General features: G+C 46.1%; 1 protein-coding gene across 11 annotated transcripts in view; it reads left to right on the forward strand.

Annotated features, from left to right (window-relative positions):
- Positions 1-19,608, forward strand: part of BEND5 (BEN domain containing 5) — a 1,448,520-nt gene that overhangs the window by 1,187,935 nt on the left and 240,977 nt on the right. Inside the window, exon 1 of one of the 11 annotated variants that reach the window (XM_049618597.1) lies at positions 5,624-5,984. The exons of the other annotated variants lie outside the window; for them this stretch is intronic. Within the exon in view, the coding sequence (XP_049474554.1) occupies positions 5,759-5,984 (226 nt within the window). The 5' untranslated portion in view covers positions 5,624-5,758. Of the gene's footprint in view, positions 1-5,623; positions 5,985-19,608 lie in introns of those variants that run through there. 11 annotated transcript variants of the gene reach the window in all.

Consider the following 19,608-nt stretch of genomic DNA (forward strand, 5'->3'; position numbering starts at 1 on the left):
TGGGGCCTAAGACAATAATACGCTGCCTGTTTTCACATTGGTATGTCATGTTTAAGATGAAGAAATTACTGTTCCTCAGAGAGGTTACATAGACATTTCAGAACTCTGTATATTTCCCCTGAAAATAATACCTACAACTCGTTGAATAATTTCTATGTGACTGGCATGTTACCTTAAAATTTTACAACTTAGAAGTACTCAACCTTGTCTGATGTTAGAATAATCTGGGAATTTAAAAGAAATAAAAATTAATGCCCAGGCCTTATCCCCAGACCAACTGAATCAAGATCTTGGGGGATAGGAGCTAGGAAATGGGATATTTTTTTAAGTTTCCCAGGTGATCCTGATAACAGAGAGGGTGAAAAATTCCTGCCCGGAGCCTCACAAGAACTCCACAAGATAGCCTCATTTCACAGATAAGAAAACTGAGGCTCAGAGAGGTGAATTGTCTTACCCAAAGTCACAGAAAAGATGTGGCAAAGTCAGGGTTTAACCGCTGGGCCAATTCCAAAGCCCATACTCCTTTGGCCCTCCAAGCTGTCACCTGCATGACAAATTGGCATTCCTTCCAACTTCAGGCAATGTCCACTGGCTTTTGAGTTTGTCCTCAACAGCAACTCCTCTCTTTCCTTCCTTCCTGCTCTCTACTGCTGTTCTCTTCCCCTGCCCCAAACCCACAACCAAATCCAGCCAGACTTCATGATGGGGAGTTTATGTGGATGCATTGGCTTGATGCCCCTGCTTTGGGGTGACAGTACCCAACTCAGGGTAATGCCTACCATGGGCCTCCCAGCAGGTGCAGAGCCTCCTAGTTTACCTATCCACTTCCTCGAGTTTACCTGAGAAGATGGGGGCCCTGAGCTCACAGCCCAGCAAGTTACTTTCTGGGGGTGGGAGCAAGAATTTTAAAGCAGAGACTTTAAAAGTCAAATTAAATATCACAGAGGAAAAAAAAAAAGGCAAAATCATGAAAAAATGTGGTCAATCATTAGTGACGAGGTTGAAAAGACATGCTCCAATTGCTTTTAAAATTCACAGAACCCAGGTCTCCTTAAAATAGTTTTGCAAAGTACACTGAGAATTCCATGCAGTAATATGAAACATAAGTCCCGCTGCTGCCACTGAACATGCCTCAGCTGGCTAAACTGAAGGAGCTTGACATTCACCCAAGGCTCTGCAGAACTCCACAGGACAGCACAATGGAGCTGCAGTTGCAAAGCTTCCCCAGATGTGTACATTTTCTGCTCCATTAAAATGACTTGGACGAAAGGCAAAGTACATTTGGCCGGCAGGAAGAGGGGGCTGGGGAGGGACAAGCACAGGACAGTTAGCCTCATCACAGGCCTCCCACTCCCCAGCGTTGCCCCCCCCCCCTCCAGCCCTTCCCCTACACTGCCTCTAGAGCAGACTGTCTATAATGTAAATATGACTGCAACCTTTCAGGGACCCCCACAGCCAAACTGCTTTGCTGTAGGTCTCCAGTTTCTCAACTCTATCATGGGGTTAATAATGCCCACTTCAAGGGTTTGGTGTGGATTAATTGAGATGTATACATGGCGCTCCAGCATGCCTGGGTTATAGTAACATTTGGAGGAAAAGCAGATATCACAATTATCATCACTGAAACCAGGTCATATGAGGAAAGACAGGCGAAGGAAATGAAGATGTCTGAGCAGAAGATAGATAAGATCCTAAGGAGACAGGATCCTAAGTTTTCCATGTTGGAAGAGCTGACATGAGACTCTTCGTGGTGAACCTACTATGGCAGCTACAAGGTGAAAGGTTCTGCCCCAGTGTAAGTAAGAAAGACCTTTCTCCCAGTCAATAGTGTCCAAAAGTTAAGGGGTGCTAGTAAGCCTCCTGACATTAGAACTGTGTAAGAGGAATATGGATGACCATTGGAGAGGGATATTGAAGAGGGGATTCAACCATGATTTGGTCGAACCTGACATTTTAACCACCTCTTTAAGTTTGAAATCTATACTGTTGAACTGTCTTTGCTTGCTAATCAATGAATCAGCACTGTCTTGAGTTTCTGATATGTGTAAAGCCTGGGGCTAGCGTCTCCATGTCAGAGGTACTTTGACTCCATTTCCATTAGGGCAGATGAAGTACTTAGTAGGTTCTCCATGAAGCTGTGTTTAAAGACTGACTGTGTGAGTCACACCGGAAGCAGAAGCAGGGATGTCTTTCTGTTGCCCTTAGGCTGTCCAGTGGTATCTCTTTGAGCATCCCATCCTGCATACCTGTCGTTCCTTCTCTAGAATCTGTGCACCTACGTGCAAAATGTATTTGAGTCTGTGTTTACTCTGCTAGCATCCGTGTCACTTTGTTCTTTTCATCTTTCTGGGTTCTTGGGACATGGAATTGCCTTCTTATGAGAATTATTTACTCTGACTTGGGTGGGGAACTGAGGGTATGGTGATATTTAACATGTTCACAAATCTGTCTTACAAGGAGTGGAAACAGTGCCTACCCTTTGGTCACTGGGAATGAGATAGAGTTGGGTTCAGCTCCAACTCTGAAAAAAGGGGGCAGATTTTCAGAAAAACGGTGCACCTCGTGTTATCTTTCTTTAATACATTTGTTTTTTTTTTTTTTTAATTTTTTTTTTCAACGTTTTTTTATTTATTTTTGGGACAGAGAGAGACAGAGCATGAACGGGGGAGGGGCAGAGAGAGAGGGAGACACAGAATCGGAAACAGGCTCCAGGCTCCGAGCCATCAGCCCAGAGCCTGACGCGGGGCTCGAACTCACGGACCGCGAGATTGTGACCTGGCTGAAGTCGGACGCTTAACCGACTGCGCCACCCAGGCGCCCCAATACATTTGTTTTATAAGCATCTAAATATGCTAGGAACCTGGGATTCCGAGGTTACTCAGCCTTTTTTGTACCCCCTCAAAAAGCTCATTGTAATGAGGGAAGATAAAAGGTGCTGGCACAAAATAGTAGACGGAGATCACCTGTGCTTCAGGAGTGCAAGCGGTTGGGGAAGACTTCACAAAGGAGGTGACATTAGAGCTGGTTTGGGGGAAATTGATGTCAGCATGTGCCCTAAGAGGAAGAACTTCCCAGAAAGATGGCAGAGCAAGCATAAAGGCTTGGGACCTGATAAAGCATGCTATCTTGGGAAATGTCAGATAGTTTAAAGTGTCTGTATGTACTATTTCCAGTAAAGTGGTAAGAAAGAGGAGACTGATACTGTATTTGGGGGTCACTTTCATTTAGATGGCATAGGAGGTTGGCCATGGTACTACCTGAAATTATTTTGCAAACCTAATTTGGAGCTTCATGGACTTTCATTAAATATGGCCAACTCTGCATGATCCATCTTGTGAATTATCAGAAGCCTTGCTACACATTACTTCCCCTTGGCCACCATAGGAATGTATTCTTAAGATAAAACCTCATTTAAGATCAGTCCAAAGAAATCATAATCATGAAGGTAAATCTTCTGGAACAACTCAGTGTGGCACCTCATTTTTCCACAAGCATGTGGGTCAACGTCAGGCCAACATCTGCATCAGGAAACTAGTGGTCATATCTGGCTACAACCACATATATACCACAGGCATGGTTTAAGGGAGCTTAATCTGACCTGTGCATTTGGATCTGGGAGATGTGTGTTAATGAGGTTCACCCGTTTAACATAATCCCCAAATCACGATGAAATAATTTGGGGGTTTTGGCTTACCAGCTTCATCATTAGTGTAGCTGATCCAAAATGTGAGTAGAGTGCTTTTTTTAAAAATAATATGTAGGGGTGCCTGGGTGGCTCAGTTGGTTAAGCGGCCGACTTCGGCTCAGGTCATGATCTCGAAGTCCATGAGTTCTAGCCCCGCGTTGGGCTCTGTGCTGACAGCTCAGAGCCTGGAGCCTGCTTCAGATTCTGTGTCTCCCTCTCTCTGACCCTCCCCTGTTCATGCTCTGTCTCTCCCTGTCTCAAAAATAAGTAGGCGTTAAAAAAAAATAATAATAATATGTAATACTTTCTGATCATAACATAATGCTTGCTTATTGTGGAAAATAGTTAAATATAAACATATAAATGTAAAACACAAAGAAAACAAAATCACTCACCACTACTATGAAACAATATTTTAGTGCATTTTTTTTAACAGCTCGAGTTCATTTAAATAAATTTTAAAACATATTACATTTAATTAGGTCTGCCACCTCCATTAAGCATTCCTCCATGAGAACACTTGTCTGACTATAACATAATCACTTACCTAAACATTTTTACTACTCTCAGACGGGACCATAAGGGTTTTGAGGACAGGGAAGGTGTTATCCATTTAATAACATATCTAATTTTGGCATAGGTATCCAAAACCTCATTTCTGATGCACTAACACTACAAGGAATCTAGGTGTTTGTCTGGTCTGTTCATCTCTCTACTACTAGCACCTAGCCAGAATCAGGCATATAGTGCATACCCAAAAAATATCGGTTACTTGACTAGAAGAAGGAATTACTGGATGGCTGGCTGAATACAGATTTCTATTTATTGTTCTTCACACCAAATTGAAGTCCCTACCAAGTGCCAGGCCTGGGCTGGAAATTGGGGATATAAGCAGCCATGTATGATACAGGGGCGTCAGTGTGAGACTGCTGGTCCCCTCTGAACAGGCTCTGGTCCCTGTGAGCAGAGTCCCGTCAGCCCTTTTTCAGTTGTTTCATGACTAGTCTGGGGGTACCCAAGCCCCTCTAAGCTCTTTTCCACCTAGAAAACTAAGGACAGAGCAAAGACTGGTATTCCTCGGAGTCCCATTCCTGAACTCACAGTGCTCCAAAATGTCCAGCTAACCCTGGGCTTGCCTCCCTCAGAGCACCCCTCCACTCCCTGCTTCATTCCAAGTGGTCCCAGCCACTTGGTGGAGAGGGGCTTCGGTGGACGAAGACTACAGGGGAGAGGGTCGCCCCCTGCTCTCTCTGGCTGAGAGCTGCCTTGGACTAACCCTCCACCACCCCAGCCAGCTGGTCCAACTGGAAATCCCAGATAAGCCCCCGGTCTGGTCAGAACTAGTTTGGCAGCTCTGGGAGAACGTTTCTGGCTGACTGACCCTCCCCACAGCAGGACCTGGCAGTTTTGCAAAAAAAGAAGAAGAAAAAAATGATAAGGGAACTAAAGGAGCTAAGAGGAGTGGCTACAATTATTTGAAGCACTCTAAAATTCTGCTTGCTTGCAAGTGCAAGTTTACACTAAGGGATCCCAACGAGACTGCCCCCCTCCCATACCCTGCGTTCATTCTCTCACACTCTCTTCCCTCCTTTGCAGTGCAGTTTTGTTGCGATTCGATTTGTTTTGCAGCGCGATTGTTGAAGCGGTATCATACTCTCCGCACGCAGCGCGACTTTTCGTCGATGCATTTGTTTCCTCTCCTGCAATGCTATTGTTGTTATTATTATTATTATTGCCATTCAGTCTCCCTGCCCTTTCCTCTCCCTACGCGAATCGCGCTCCGGCTGTGATTGCTCGGGTCTGACTTTGCGAGTGGCGGTGCGCTTCCAAACCCCCCTCACCCGCCCCCCGCCCCCTTACCCCCCCTCCCTCCCTTTTCCGCGCCCAGGCGAGAGCAGCCGATTGGCAGAGCGGTGCTTTCAGGAACAATAACAGTGGGGGGAGCCCGGGTCCCGGGGAGCCGCCCCCGCCCCCCGGCCCGGCCGCGCGGCCCGCGCCCCCCGCCGGGTCCCCACCTCCGCGCCCGCCCCGCGGGCTGACCGGCCCGACCGGGGCCCGCCCCCGGCGCCCACCATGTACGCCTTTGTGCGGTTCCTGGAGGACAACGTCTGCTACGCGCTGCCAGTGTCGTGCGTGCGCGACTTCAGCCCCCGCTCGCGGCTGGATTTTGACAACCAGAAGGTGTACGCCGTGTACCGGGGCCCGGAGGAGCTGGGCGCCGGGCCCGAGAGCCCCCCGCGCGCCCCCCGCGACTGGGGCGCGCTTCTGCTCCACAAGGCCCAGATCCTGGCGCTGGCAGGTGAGCGAGCGGGCCGGGAGGGACGGCGGGACCCGGGCGGGGGCAGGGACCCGGGGCGGAGGGGGCCGGGGGGAGCCTCTGCTCACTTCGGCCTCCTCCTCCCGCCCCCTAGGCTTTTCTTTTGGGGATGGGGTGGCTCGAAAAGGCCAGACCAGTTAAAAACACCGGATGGTCCCCTTTGTCTTCCCCGCCTCCCCGACACTCCCGCGCTGTCAGTCTGTCTCCATCGCTCTTTCTCCGTCAGTCCTCTTTCTGTTTCTGCCTGTTCTCCTGGTTCCTTCACTTTTCTTTTCTCTCCCTTCCTTTGCACGTTCATTTCTCTGCCTCTCACCTTCTCTTTGGTCCTTTCCCTCTCTGCTCCTTCTGTCTCCTCAAGTTTCTCTGTCTGTCTTCCTTTAAGGCCCTTGGTGCCTCCTGGAACTGAGGAGGCTAGCTGGATGTTGTCAGACTCTTCTAGGTGGGAGTCCCCCTTCACAGAAGGAAGCTATGACATGCTTGTCCCATCCGGGTCATCATTGGACAGGATGAGGAGGCCTTGATCTCTGCATGCCTCTCTCTCCTGCCCCTTCCTGGCTAGGTGGCAGAGGTAGTAGTGGCACTCAGCATCCCTCAGCCTCCACACCCCTTTTGAATCTCCCAGAAGCCTCCCTGGGTTGAGAGCTGAGGGCGAGGAAAGAGTTTCTGGTCAGGTTAAGACCAGACCTCCCATTCCTGCTTTCTCAGGGCCCTGACAAATGGCAAGGCAGGTGGTCTCATCCCCATTTTGACAGATGAGGACATTGAGGTTCAGCAGCTGATAGGACAAGAAACCAGCCCATCAGCCTCCTACACCAAGTTATTTCTGCCACATTGAGGCACCTTTTCCTTTGTAAAGAGAAGTCAGTGGACACTCCTTCCCAGCTAGTACTGAGAGACTTGGGTACAGACATGAGAGGAAGAAGAAAGTATCACTTCTGTTTTGGGGAGCAGCCTTTTAGCTGCTGCTGGCGGGGGGGGGGGGGGGCGGGTACCTTGGAGTGGGCAGGGATAGTCAGCTGGCCCGGTCTCCACTTGGAAGGGAAGACCGGGGTTAGGAAGGGAAGGCCAGTTCCTAACTGCATGAAGATGTAGTTTTAAGACCTTTCCAATCTTTCCGACTTCCTTTGCTTTCTCACATTTAGCCTGAAAGATGAAGCCAGCATGTATCATATTTAAACTTGGCAGATAAAGAAACTGGCTTGAAACACAGAAGTGACTTGCCTAGGGTCCCATGGCAAATTAGCAGGTCAGAGCTCTGGCTTGTGACTCTAGGTCCTTTCCACCACCTCACGTGGCCTCTGGAAAGTGGGTTTGCAGTTGAGGAGTGGGGAAGAAGAACTAAAGACTGGTCGCCCTTTTTGACAGACTGTATCCTCACCACTTCTCTGACACACTCCGGGGTACAGGGGTGTAGGCCCATTCACAACACCCGAGGACAGATGAGTCCAGAAAACCAGAATGAGAGGAAGCATGCAGATAGAAAAGGGAAACCTTTGTAGCTGATTAGGTTTTATTTTGTTCGTTTGCTTTTAATTACCTAACGGAAGGGGCTAGGGAATTATTTCCCAAGAGTATAGGCCTGAGGAAGTTGTAACTAGGTTGTAACCTCAGCTTCCCTTTGGCTAGAAGAAAAGAAAGCATGCTTCTTGATGATTGTATTATACTCCTAGATCTGGAAGGGCCTTAGGAGAAGGGAAGGGGTGTGTGTCAGAAGTCAGTGGTATGTATGTGACTTAGTGTGTTAATGACTGCTTTCCTCCTTTAGAGATTGTTCATTCATCCACTTGTTCTTTCAGCAAACAAACTGCTTGGCTCTTCAAGCACTGCAGAGAGGCTGCTAGGCAGCCCTCACCGACTCTGATTTTAAAAATCAATGAAAGTCCTCATAAGTGAGAAATGTAGTTATTGGTCCTAGAACCATGAATCTTCAATCTATAGACTATTCATCCTCCAAGTTGGAATGTTGATAAATCTCTGGGGTCATTAAAAACAACAACAACAACAACACATCTAGGCACCATCTGGAAATTGGCAGAGTAGATCCAGAGAAGAACCATGGTGCCAGTTGAGCAAAGTGAGTTGAAAGCGCCTCCCCTACCTCGTTCACTTCTTTTCTTGGGAGGAGAAAAGGAGAGGAAGAAACAACTTGAGGTTGGCTAGACCACATTTCGAATTCTAATCAGCTGGTTAATTTTTAAATGGGAGCCGATGCCCTGGCTGCAGACAGACCTGATTGAAAGGACCAGGGTGGGTTTGGGGATTCATTTATCCTGAGAGAATTCTCCTGTGTGTCTTGAAATTCCATCTTGACTTGAACGTGGTGGCTCTGAGAATTGCTCACAGTGACTTCATCTTAGAGAGCTCATCTTCTGGCATCTCCCAGGTATAAACACCACTGTGTTGTGGCATCAAATGTGAGGAGATGAGCTCTCAATGGTGAGGCAGAGATGGCTTTATGTTTGTGAATTAGCCATGAGTAATTAATCCCTCTCTGGCAACAATAGCATGGGTTCAGGGGCAGTTTTAGGGCTACTTTATGGCTTTGGGTAACAAGTGTGTTACTTTACTGGCTATTTCCCAGGGCCAACCCAGAGCTGTGTTCAAGTGTACCTCTTCTTATATCCAGGAAATGTCAAAGACACTGCTGTGGGGCGTTGCATTTTTCCAGCCTGTGGCGGTTTATGTCATGGCTTCATTTGCATCAGACCCTACAGTACAGCCCTCCTCTCAACAGATTGTGATATCATTTCAAGGAAAAAAGAAACAAACCCACCTGTACTGATGATTTTGCTACGTGTGTGTGCATTGTCTCTGTTAGTCCTCCCTTTGCCCCTGTCGGTAGAGATCGCTATGACTATTTCCATTTCATAGATGAGGACACCAAGGCTGAGACTTGCCTGCTAATAAATGGCAAAGCTGGCCTTGGAAAACAGGTCTTCCAGTGCCAAGGCCCTACTTGGCAGTCTGCTTTGTAAAGTAGCTAATCTTCCCACCCACCCCACAGCATGCTTGGAAGGAGTGAAAGCCAATGGAAGAAATGACCCTGAAATGTGTAGCTCAAGGCCAGTTTTTGAGCCAGTGGACAGTTTTCATTTCAGAGTTTTCAAGCCCATTCTGCTCGTCTTCTTCCTCTCTTACCAGCCTCCCTCCTACAGAGCACACACTCCGTGCCCTCTCTGCCTTTAGTTGTCATTTTACTGAGGAAATCTCAGAGGAGCTCCCATCCTCCGTAGAGGAGCCATGTGACTCAAGACTTGGTTTACCGTTGGTCTCTCTTTGCTCACTCTCATTTATTTGCCAAACAGGTTGTGAAAGTGAGAGCTACCCATGTCAAGAGCTCACTATTATCCAACTGCAATCTGGCCTGCTACTGTGGCTCATAGGATTGAATTTTGTGGTTTTTATGGGGCAAAAACTGGTTTCAGTAGGCTCAGTCTTAAAATTCTATGTTATTCCATCCAGGCACCTATGCTATGTTATTATTTGGGTGTGCTAAATTCCTTTGGTCGTCAGATGTCCCTTTACTACTTCCTACATGCCAGGCCCAGTGCCATAATAAGTGAATGCACCAGTACAGCTGAGGTACTGGCATTGAAATGACAGCACGACCTGGGGCAGACAAGAGTTCACTTATCAGGCCCTGAAAAGTATAGGTTTTTGTCAGGGGCAGAGTGATGGAGAAGAAAGGGGCATCATCCTCAGGTAATATGTAGTCATAGGGCCCATGGTAAGAATTATAGGTAGAAGCCAGGCACTGGCAGGGAGAGGGGTGGGAGCAAAGAAAAGGCCAATTCTAGGTGGGCTTTGCAGGTTCTCTTTTAAGTCTTTCTTTTCCAGCCCTACTGCTGCTGCGCATTCAGGCCTGTACCAGTTTTTCTTTGTCTAAACCAATGCAGAGGCCTTCTAGTTGCTCACCCTTTCTGCAGTCTCATTTCTAAATCACCATCAGAATAATCTTCTAAAACAAAGTCTTAGGTCAATTCACTTCTCTCCTTAGAACCTTCTGTAGCTCCCTCTTGCCTAGTGAATTAAACTTCAGCTTCCTGGCATTTATAGCAGCCCGAGCCCTCCCTTACTTCTCCAGCCTCATCCACCCTTCCTACTTTCCATAGACCTCCGGTATTTCGTGCCTTCTTGAGAACACACCCACAGGCACTCCTTTGAGCCAACAAAGATGGATTAATCATTGTCTGATGTGGGGCCTCTGCCCATGAAGCTCACCTTCGAGTGGGAAAGGCAAACATGTGACATGTTTGTGGTCCAGCGAGTTGAGGGCTGTAGAGGAGGGGACAAAATACACTGGGAGCCCCACTGCCTCAAGGGTGTTCCCGGTTCTACCCTCTGCCCCAAGAGGAGATTCTCCCTCCTCAGAGCTCTCCCTTTGCTTTGCTTGTCCCTTGCTTATGGATCTTAGCATTTTGGGTTTTGTTTCAGTGTGCCTGTCTACCTTACCAGCCAGTGAACTCCTCTAGGACAGTGCCCCATCTCCCTGGTCTCTGTGCCTGCAAGTGCCCAGCACGCAGTCCACACCAGCCAGCCTGTGCTGAACTCATGAACTTGGGGAAGACAGGTGCATTTATTATGTTTGGGGAGCGGAAGTAGGAAAGGACAGGAACCTCTGTAGCAGCAACTTGTTTTTCAGAGCAGAAACCTGCAGCGGGATTCTGAGGTTTCATTCAACGTTGTTCATCTGGAAAGAGTCAACATTCTTTATCACTCCCTTGACTAGAAAAACCCCACACTTGGGGGGGAATAGCTTCCAAAGCCACGTTCTTCTTGCTTTGGTAATTTTAGCTCATTCAGGGCTCAGGTCCCAGCTTGGCATTGTCGGTCCAAATAGATCACTTGCTCCAGAAACGCTTTGGAACTTCTACAAAGTTAGCAGCGAAGCAGGGGACTAGCCGATTTCATATGCAAAGATTGTTACATGTCATCAGTGGGAGACTGCCAACAAAAGGATTTATTTTTTTTTAAAGCGAGTGAAAACTTTTAATTTAGGTTTTGACATGTTCTGCTAATACACATTGGAGCAAAGATTGGAACTTGCCTGCTGTCATCTGTTGCAGATTCCACTGAAATGTTAACCATTGAAGGCTCAGTCTGATGTGATTTATCTTGTTGGAGAACCACAGATTTGTTACAACTAAATGGTATGTGCTACAGAGTACTTCAGAGTTCTGGTTCACAGGATGAAAGAAAAAAATTGCCCCCAGGCAAGCTGAGGTCTTTCTCTTTTGTGTGGTGTTTTGTTATTCAAGAACACACTAGTTTTTATTTTTAAAAACACACCAGAAAAGTAGAGTTCAAATTTAGATCTTTGACTCCAAGATTAATTCTCTTTCTACTGTGCCTACCTGCTTGTCTTATAAGCTCCTTAGAGAGACAGAGAGATGTGTGAACTCTTCATTTTAAAATGCTTACCAGAAAAGCATACATGCCCTGAAGAGGTTTTCTCTGATGTATTTAAGTTCTGCTGGTATTGAGTTATACTAGGTGGTCAGCCATATGCTGGAGGGAAATGCAGGAGGAATGGGCATTGTTTTTTGTTTCTGTTTTTTTGCCTTTAAGGACTAACTTACTAAATATTTATGAAGTGCTCACCAGGTTCCAGGTCCAGTGCTAAGAATTTCTATATACTCTGTCTACATCCCTATAAAATAGGGCTTCTTGTTTTACCTGGGAGAAGTGGGCTATTCAAACAGTGGTATAGCAGGTGTGATAGGTGCCAGGCAATGAACTGAATCTTCCCACGTACTCAGGGCTTGTGGAGAAGTGTGAGTCAGTTCATTCAAAAAGTGTGACACCTAAACTAAGGTGGCAGTGGTCATGATGGGTCTGAGAGGGATCAAGAAAGGAGAATCCATGGGACTTGGGAACAGCCTGGTTGTGGTGAGGAGGATGTGGTGATCTGGCCTCTCCTCCCTCCATGGGGAGCACTAGAAGAGTAGTTGGTTGGAAGAGATGATGAGTTTCGCTTGAGACAAGTTGAATCTTAGGGGCCTGTGGGACATCTGGGTGGATGCTCCAGGAGAGCAATTAGGCGTATGGCCAAGGTTCAGGACAGCACTCTGAAATTGGGCTGAAGATCCAAATGTGGAAGTCATTAGCCACAAGACTGGTGAGGTCACAGCGGGAGAGGGTGCAGAGTGAAGAATCATGCAAGGCAGAACTGTTCAGAACATCAGCTTTTAAGGGTACAGCTGAAGAAGAGCCCAAAAAAGGTGACTGGGAAGAAATAGAGATGGACAGAGAATTGAGTAGTAACCAGGACAGAAGGGTATCCTGAAAATCAAACTAAGAAAGAGTCTTTGGATCCCAGATCTAGGCTTGTTTTTCTCTTAACTACATACAACTACTTTTTCCTCAGAGCTATTGGTTAGACATAAGGACGGCTAAGTATATATAAGCAAGAGAAGAAAAGATTTGCATGGGGTATTTTGGTAGTTTTCAGTGTCTGAGTTTTGCCCCCAGTGCAGGAAGTATCAGGCCTGTTCTTTGGGGTCCAAAAAGCAGAGTTGGATGCAAAGAATGGAATTCATAGGAGTTGGTGGGAGCAATATGATATTAACAGAGAGAACGATGAACAACTAAAAGGGCTTCCAGCATGGTGATAAGCTCCTTATCACTGGAGGTGTCAAGTAGGTCAAGGATATTCTGGAATGGAATCTTGCCCTATGAGAGAATTTGGTTAGGGGACCTCTAGGTCACTTCCTTAAGTATCAAGGAGGAAGTGTTAGAGAATGAAAGAAGATGGGCTTTGAAGTCTGACTATCTGGGTTCAAATAGTGACTCTGGAACTTAGAACCTGTGTGACCTTGGGGAGATCAATTCATCTCTGAGTCTCAGGTGCTCAAGTGTGATGCAGGAATAGTAATCAGCTACTCACCCACTGGGTTACTTAGCAAGGTAATATGGAAAACCGTCTGGCACACAGTAGGTACTCACTAAATATAGGCCGCTGTTAAGGACTGTGGTAGCCAAGGGTCCCTGAGAGAACAGCTTCCTTAGCTGTGGGTACTACTATTCGTGGAAAGGATTGATTTAGAGGAACAAGCACATGTAAGAAGCAGATAAGTGTAAGTTTAACTTGTGTGTATTTTAAATCCTCCTAGGGCTTGGCTTCAGCATGAAAGGCTAGTCATCCCCCAGTATGTTTTGGCCCTTTGTGACCCTATGCTGGTGCCATTCATTACCCTGACAAATGAGCCAGCAGGATGAAGTTCCTAGTATTGTCTGTGCTGCAGCCCTGTGCCAAGGCCAGTGAGGCAGTGGGAGGGAGAGCAAGGAGACCTACTGAAACCTGGTTAGCAATTTCTTCTCCTCCTTCTTGAATGGCATCAGTGGGACATTTCTTCTAATGTGCCCACCTGGAGGGATGAGATCATCTATTCTTACCCTGCGCTGCACAGAAAAGAAAGAGACCTGGATTTCCCTGTGACTGGTCAGCGGTCACAGAGCTGGAAGGACCCATTGAGGATTTTAGTCTAGTCCCTGTGTTTTACGGAAAAGAAAACCAAAAAAAGGTGCCCAATCAGCCATAGATTTAGCCACAGAGCCAGGCCTCGAACCAGCATCTCCTGATTTCTTTCTGCTATACCACAGCGGGCCCTCTTCTTTCTGGTCTCTTGACTGGATATAATCCTTGAAACTTGAGAATTTTGCCTGCCTTGGATTCTGTAAAAACAAACACCACAGTCTAGAAAACGCAATGTGCGTGTCTTCTCTGTGGCATGTCTGTTTTTCATGCAAACATCGTAAGACTTTACAGGATTTTTGTACATGCGAGAAACTTTAAACTTGCCTGTAGATATTTTTAAGACAAGACCAACTTTTGTACAACATTTTATGTTTGGCCTTTCAGAATTTCACCCTAGCTAACAAACCCACACCACATTAAACTCTCTGATACTGGATTCTTTTAATTATCCAGCATGATTTTATGTAAGATGGGAGTCACGACAGTCCCTCTCCCATTTTAACTGTATGCTGCAAATCCTTCAGGGCTATCATCGCTTTTGAAGACAGACTTGCATTGCAATTCCTGTCCACCTGCCTGTTTTCTAAGACGCTGTTTGCTTGTTACTGTACCTCCACTTTAATGGGATGTCTCTTTCTCAAAGGTCAGTAACAGACACCAATGAAGAGTAGCTTCTACCCTATTTTACGGCTTTGAATAAGGACTCTGAGGATTATGTAGAGCTGGGTGGATTTGATAAGCTTGCAGTTCAGGAGTCTGCCATCAAGTCAGATGGGACTTGTATAATGCCTAGTTCAATTTGGGGATTTATCACAACATTCTTCTGGGTGTAGGCAAGGTTTTAGGAGAAAGCAGGCACTCTGGAAGTTATATGGACATGCTCATCATTATATATGTGCCTTGTAGTTCAGTTGAGGATATTTTAGCGACTTAAACATTTTTCTCTTGTTCCTATAGGATAATTACATGATACGAACAGGGAGGGCCTGAGTGTTGTGCAGACCTGATTGGGAATTGTTTCCACTGTATGATAGCTTTATGTCTTAGGCAAGCCATCTCACTTCCTTAAGCCTTGGTTTCTGCTTCAGTTGAATTCTCAGACGGATTAAGTATATTGATGTTAATAAAGAATTTGGCATGGGTCCTGGCACACAGTAGGTACTTAGTATTGTTGAATGGATGAATGAAATTAACTGACATCACAGCAGCTGCAAAGGAGGAGGAAATAGTTGATGCCCAAATCCTTGGTGGTTTTCTCTCCCCTGGAAACAAGAGAATTAGGCAGTCAGAATCAGTAAAGGTTGTCTCTTCAGAGGCTACATATTTGTTTGTTTACCTGAGAACTGATTATTTAGTCTTAAGCTTGGAACAGTTGCAAAGGCAGGTTGACTAGAGAGTTTTCCTCGTCCTTCTGAGTCCACTGCTGGTTCCTTTTGTGGTTTCCTGGAATTTGAAGCCAGAAGCACACCCCAGAGCCACATTAGAATGCTACATGAGGTTATTTGCTGCCTTAGATGATCCACACCACTGTTCACCTTCATTATTGTGACCAGTCAAGAGTTATAGCTTCTTGTCACCCTATGTTCAGTCTCCTCCTCACACCTCATCCATCTTGCTTGCCACTGCCACATTAATCTTCCCAAAACATCTCTTTCATCATGTCTCAGTCTGTGTCAGATACCCGCAGTGGTTCTTTTTGCCATGGGATAAAAGCCAAGCACATAACCCACAGGGATAGCCTCAGCGCAGCTATTCATTGAACACCTGTGACAAGAAAGACACTGTGCTTGGTGTTTTACATGCACCATCTTTTGGAAAACAGTTTATCATTTCCATTTTATAGATCATGAAACTGAGACTCAGACAGGTTAAGTAGTGTGCCCAAGTTCCCACAGTTAGTATGTGGAAGAGACAGAATTCCAAACTAGGACCACCTCATTCAAAGGACCATGCTGCTTTTATTAGATCCTGGGCCTCCCTCTCCCAACCATTTCTTCCACTTTTTGTGCTGACACTGATTATTCATTAATTTTCTGTAGCTTAGATATAGATGTGAGGTACCACCTTCAATCAGGATTAGGGTCAGGAAGGCCTAGAGACCCAGAGGTTTGCCCCATGTGTGGCAGCATCTCTCAGGAAGTCAAATCTTGCTTTCTGGTTGGGGTTCTTGGTACATTCTGGGTTGTAGTGGTCCAAACTGAGACCAGAGCTCAGTAAATGTGCACTGCCTACAGAAAAGGATGAATGGAGGCCCCAGGGCTTCCTGAGCCCTTATTCCTGGAGCACCACCAGTCAAGTTGGAGACTGATGAGCATTAAGATGGAACCAGGAAGTAGTTAGCTCCCAGAGGAGCCTCGGGATCTCCCTGGCCATGTGTCCAGATCAGGAGGCATGGGGTTGGAGGGACTATCTGCTTCTGTTCCTTTCTGGAACTCACTCTTGTCATTTCAGACTTTACTGCTCAGCCTACCTTTTCAAAGAATCCATTTCAAGTCCTTAGGCCTGGCTACAACCTGTTTCTGTTATGTCTGGTGATGATCACTGCTGCTTTCTGGAGGCTTCCTGAGGACAGAGGCATCTGGAGATGCAGGAGAGCAGGAATAAAGTGGTCTTCTGCTTTGAACTTCGGGCTGGGGAATTTGGATGTTTTCATCTATGGCCATCATTCATCCGTTCAACATTTATTCTGGTTCTGCATGTTATAGGCCTGTGTTTAGAAAGGGTAGAGCATGGGCTCTGGCGGTAGAGAGACTTAGAACAAATTCTGACTCTGCATCTTCCCATCTGGATGGCACTAAGCCTTCTTTGAGTCTCATTTCTTTTTTTGTGGGAAAAAAAAATGTGGCTAATAATTGCAGGATTGTTGTGAGATGTAGTAATGTAAGTAAAGAGCCTTATGATGGTACCTGGTAGGTAGTAGACATGCTACAAGTGGTAGCCTATTTTTTAACTGAAGTCTAATAACATAAAATTCACTATTTAGACCATTTTGAAGTATGTACAAATCAGCAATTCTTAGTATATTTACAGTGTTCTGCAACCATCTTCACTATCTGATGACAGAACATTCTCATCACACACACACACACACATGCAGAGAGAGAGAGAAAATCCCTGTTACGCATTAAGTGGTCACTTCTCGTTGCCTCTCCCCCCTACGCCCCTGGCAAACATACTTTCTGTCTCTGTGGATTTGCCTGTCCGGGTGTTTCACATGCGTGGAACCAGACAACATGTGGCCTTGGTGTCTGGCTTTTCTCACTTAGCATAATGTTTTGCAGAATTCATCGTGTTGTCGCTATCTGTCAGCACTTCATTTCTTTTTATGGTTGTGTAATATTCTATTGCATGGATATACCACATTTTTTTAATCCATTCACCAATTAATAGACAATTGGGTTGTCACCACCTTTTAGCCATTATGAATAATGTTGCTTATAAACATCCATGCACAAATTTTTGGTGGATATGTGTTGATTTCTCTTGGGTGTATACCTAGGAGTGGAATTGCTTAGTCATATGATGGTCTTATATGTAACATTTGGAGGAACTGCCAGACTGTTTTCGACAGTGGCTGCCCCAGTTTACATTCCCACCAGGAGTGAATGCGGGCTCCAGTTTCTCCACATCCTCTCATTGCTTGTTCTGTTTCTTCTCTCTTCCCTTCTGTTTTCTCATTATGGCCATCTTAGTGAGTGGGTAGTTGTATCTCATTATGTGTTTGATTTGCGCTTCCCTAATGACTGATGATTGTGAGCACCTTTTCATAGGTTTATTGGTGTAGCCTCTTTTTTAAAATTATTCTTCCATTAAACATCTTTGTTTGATGATTCCCTGTTGTATGGCCAGGTCTAGGATTTGGGCCCTGCCCTGAGGTAACTCACACTCCAGTGGGGAAGGTTGACTTCAAACCAGATGATCTCAGCAGAGTAAGAAAATAAGCTACCTAGAGGTTTGTACAATGTGTATTGGGACCTTTGAGGAGGAAGGAGGAGGTGAATGGAGGCTGTGTGGAGTTTGCCAGGCAGACAAGAAAGGAGGGGGGCATTCCAGTTAGCTGGGCAAGCATGGAGCCTTGGGTATAGCTGGTGGGGGTGGGGCCTCAGGTAGAGAGTGGAGCACCCCAGGCAGGCAGCTGGACAGGTCTCCACCCCCAAAAGCAAACCTGCAGCAGGCTCTACCGAGCTTCGCCACCCACCATATATACAGACGGGGCTCTGTTGCTTTCAGTGCACATTTACTCAGCTGATTTGATTCCCACTTGAGATACATACTCAAAGAGAAGAGAAAGAGAAAGAGAAGAATGACACTCACTGACATAGCAGCTTGCCTGACTTCTTATCCCACCAAGTGGCAGGACTGGACTTGGAATCCGGGTTGCCCCACTCCTAGTTTTTTCCCCACACCTATTAGCTGGACCTCAGTTCTTCTTACCTTGGCATTCAAGGCCATTTACTCTCTAAGCTCCAACTGCCTTAACTTCTTTCCTCACCTCTTTTTTCTGCCTGTTACTGAACCATGTTTAGTAACCATACCAGTCTGAATATTTTCCCAACGTTCCTTTTTTAGTTTCTAGTCTTTGTCCCTTTTGTGTGGTCCAAATTCTTGCCACCCTTTTTTTTTTAAATGTTTTTATTTGTTTTTTGAGAGAGAGCGAGAGAGAGAGAGAGAGAGAGAGAGTGTGTGCACAGAAGCAGGGGAGGGGCAGAGAAAGAGAGGGAGACACAGAATCCAAAGTAGGCTCCAGGCTCTGAGCTGTCAGCACAGAGCCTGACGCCGGGCTCGAACTCATGAACCATGAGATTATGACCTGAGCCAACGTTGGACGCTTAACCAACTGAGCCACCCAGCTGCCTCCAGATTCTTATCACCCTTAAATGGCTATCCTTTTATGAAAACTGCCCAAATACCACTCACTCCACTCAGGTTCTTACTAGAACTTGATACAGAAGTGATCCTGGCCACTTCACAACATCCTGGCCAAGTGAGTGAGTCACAGATGAGGAAGCAGGATCAGAGAAGTAGAGTAACTCACTCAGTAAGTCAGTTAGTAAGGAGCCTAGCTCAAATGCTGCCTCTTCTCAAGCACCTACCATGGTTGCACTGACCAAAGTGATCTCCCTTGCCTCTGAAAACAGTTACTTCCCCCTTATTCAAACTCAGTATTGAAGATCTTGGATTATTGTTTTTTCAGTGGTTTTATTGTGTGTTCCCACAACTGGGTGCTCGTTCTCCATGTTCTGGGGCCCAGGCTAGATCTTGTAAGTGTATATTCTCAGGAAATGTTATGCTGAGGCATAGGAGAAAATGCCGTGGACGCTGGGTACAGGGTCTGAGTTCTCATACTATTCATGTTTTGACACTAACTTCTATGACCTTGCACAACAGTGAGCTCTCCAGAATGCGAACGTGAACTGTACTGCTATTCCTGTATCCCTGGGGCCTGATTGTTGAGTACACAGATATGTGGACTTCACCATTTGGAACCTCAGTCTCCTAATCTGCATTTTGAAAGGGTTGCATGAGATGAGCTGAGGATTGTCCTCAGTGCAAATATTACCTAGTGTTGCACGTCTGAATGATTGCTTCTCTCCAACCAACATGATCCTGAGCTACACACTTTCAGCTCAGGGAGGCAGAGGGTGGCTTGTCACTTCTAGTTTGGTGTCTCCATCTCAAACTTTTGCCCTTGAATTTATCAAACTGACAACTAGCTCAGAAGCTTTGCCCCAACACATCCAGAAGTCCTAACACCACCTTCTCATCCTCTGTGTCTGGCTTTTCACATGTGGAAACGCCCACCTACCCCATTTCAGCGTAACATCATTTGAAGCACTTTCTTTCACTTTTATATTTTCACAGCTTTTTGACTTAGAGTCAACAATGATCTGTAGGAGGAAGAAGCTGTTGCTCTTTTAGAAAGACCACAGTCCCCACTGTTGTTCAGCCTAACTCACTGGATGTATTTTATAGGCACAAAGAGAACAAAAACAGGCCTTTCTTGTGAAAATACAACCTGAGGATTGCTCCTCCAGTTAGTGGGAAAGGCCGTTTTCACCTCTGCTCAGGCTGAGGGTGTTAACAAAGACTAGTCTTTTTTTCCCTGGGCAGGGCTCTCACACCCTATAT

This window comes from Panthera uncia, assembly GCF_023721935.1.
Source record: "Panthera uncia isolate 11264 chromosome C1 unlocalized genomic scaffold, Puncia_PCG_1.0 HiC_scaffold_4, whole genome shotgun sequence".
In the NCBI taxonomy this organism is placed as follows: domain Eukaryota; kingdom Metazoa; phylum Chordata; class Mammalia; order Carnivora; family Felidae; genus Panthera; species Panthera uncia.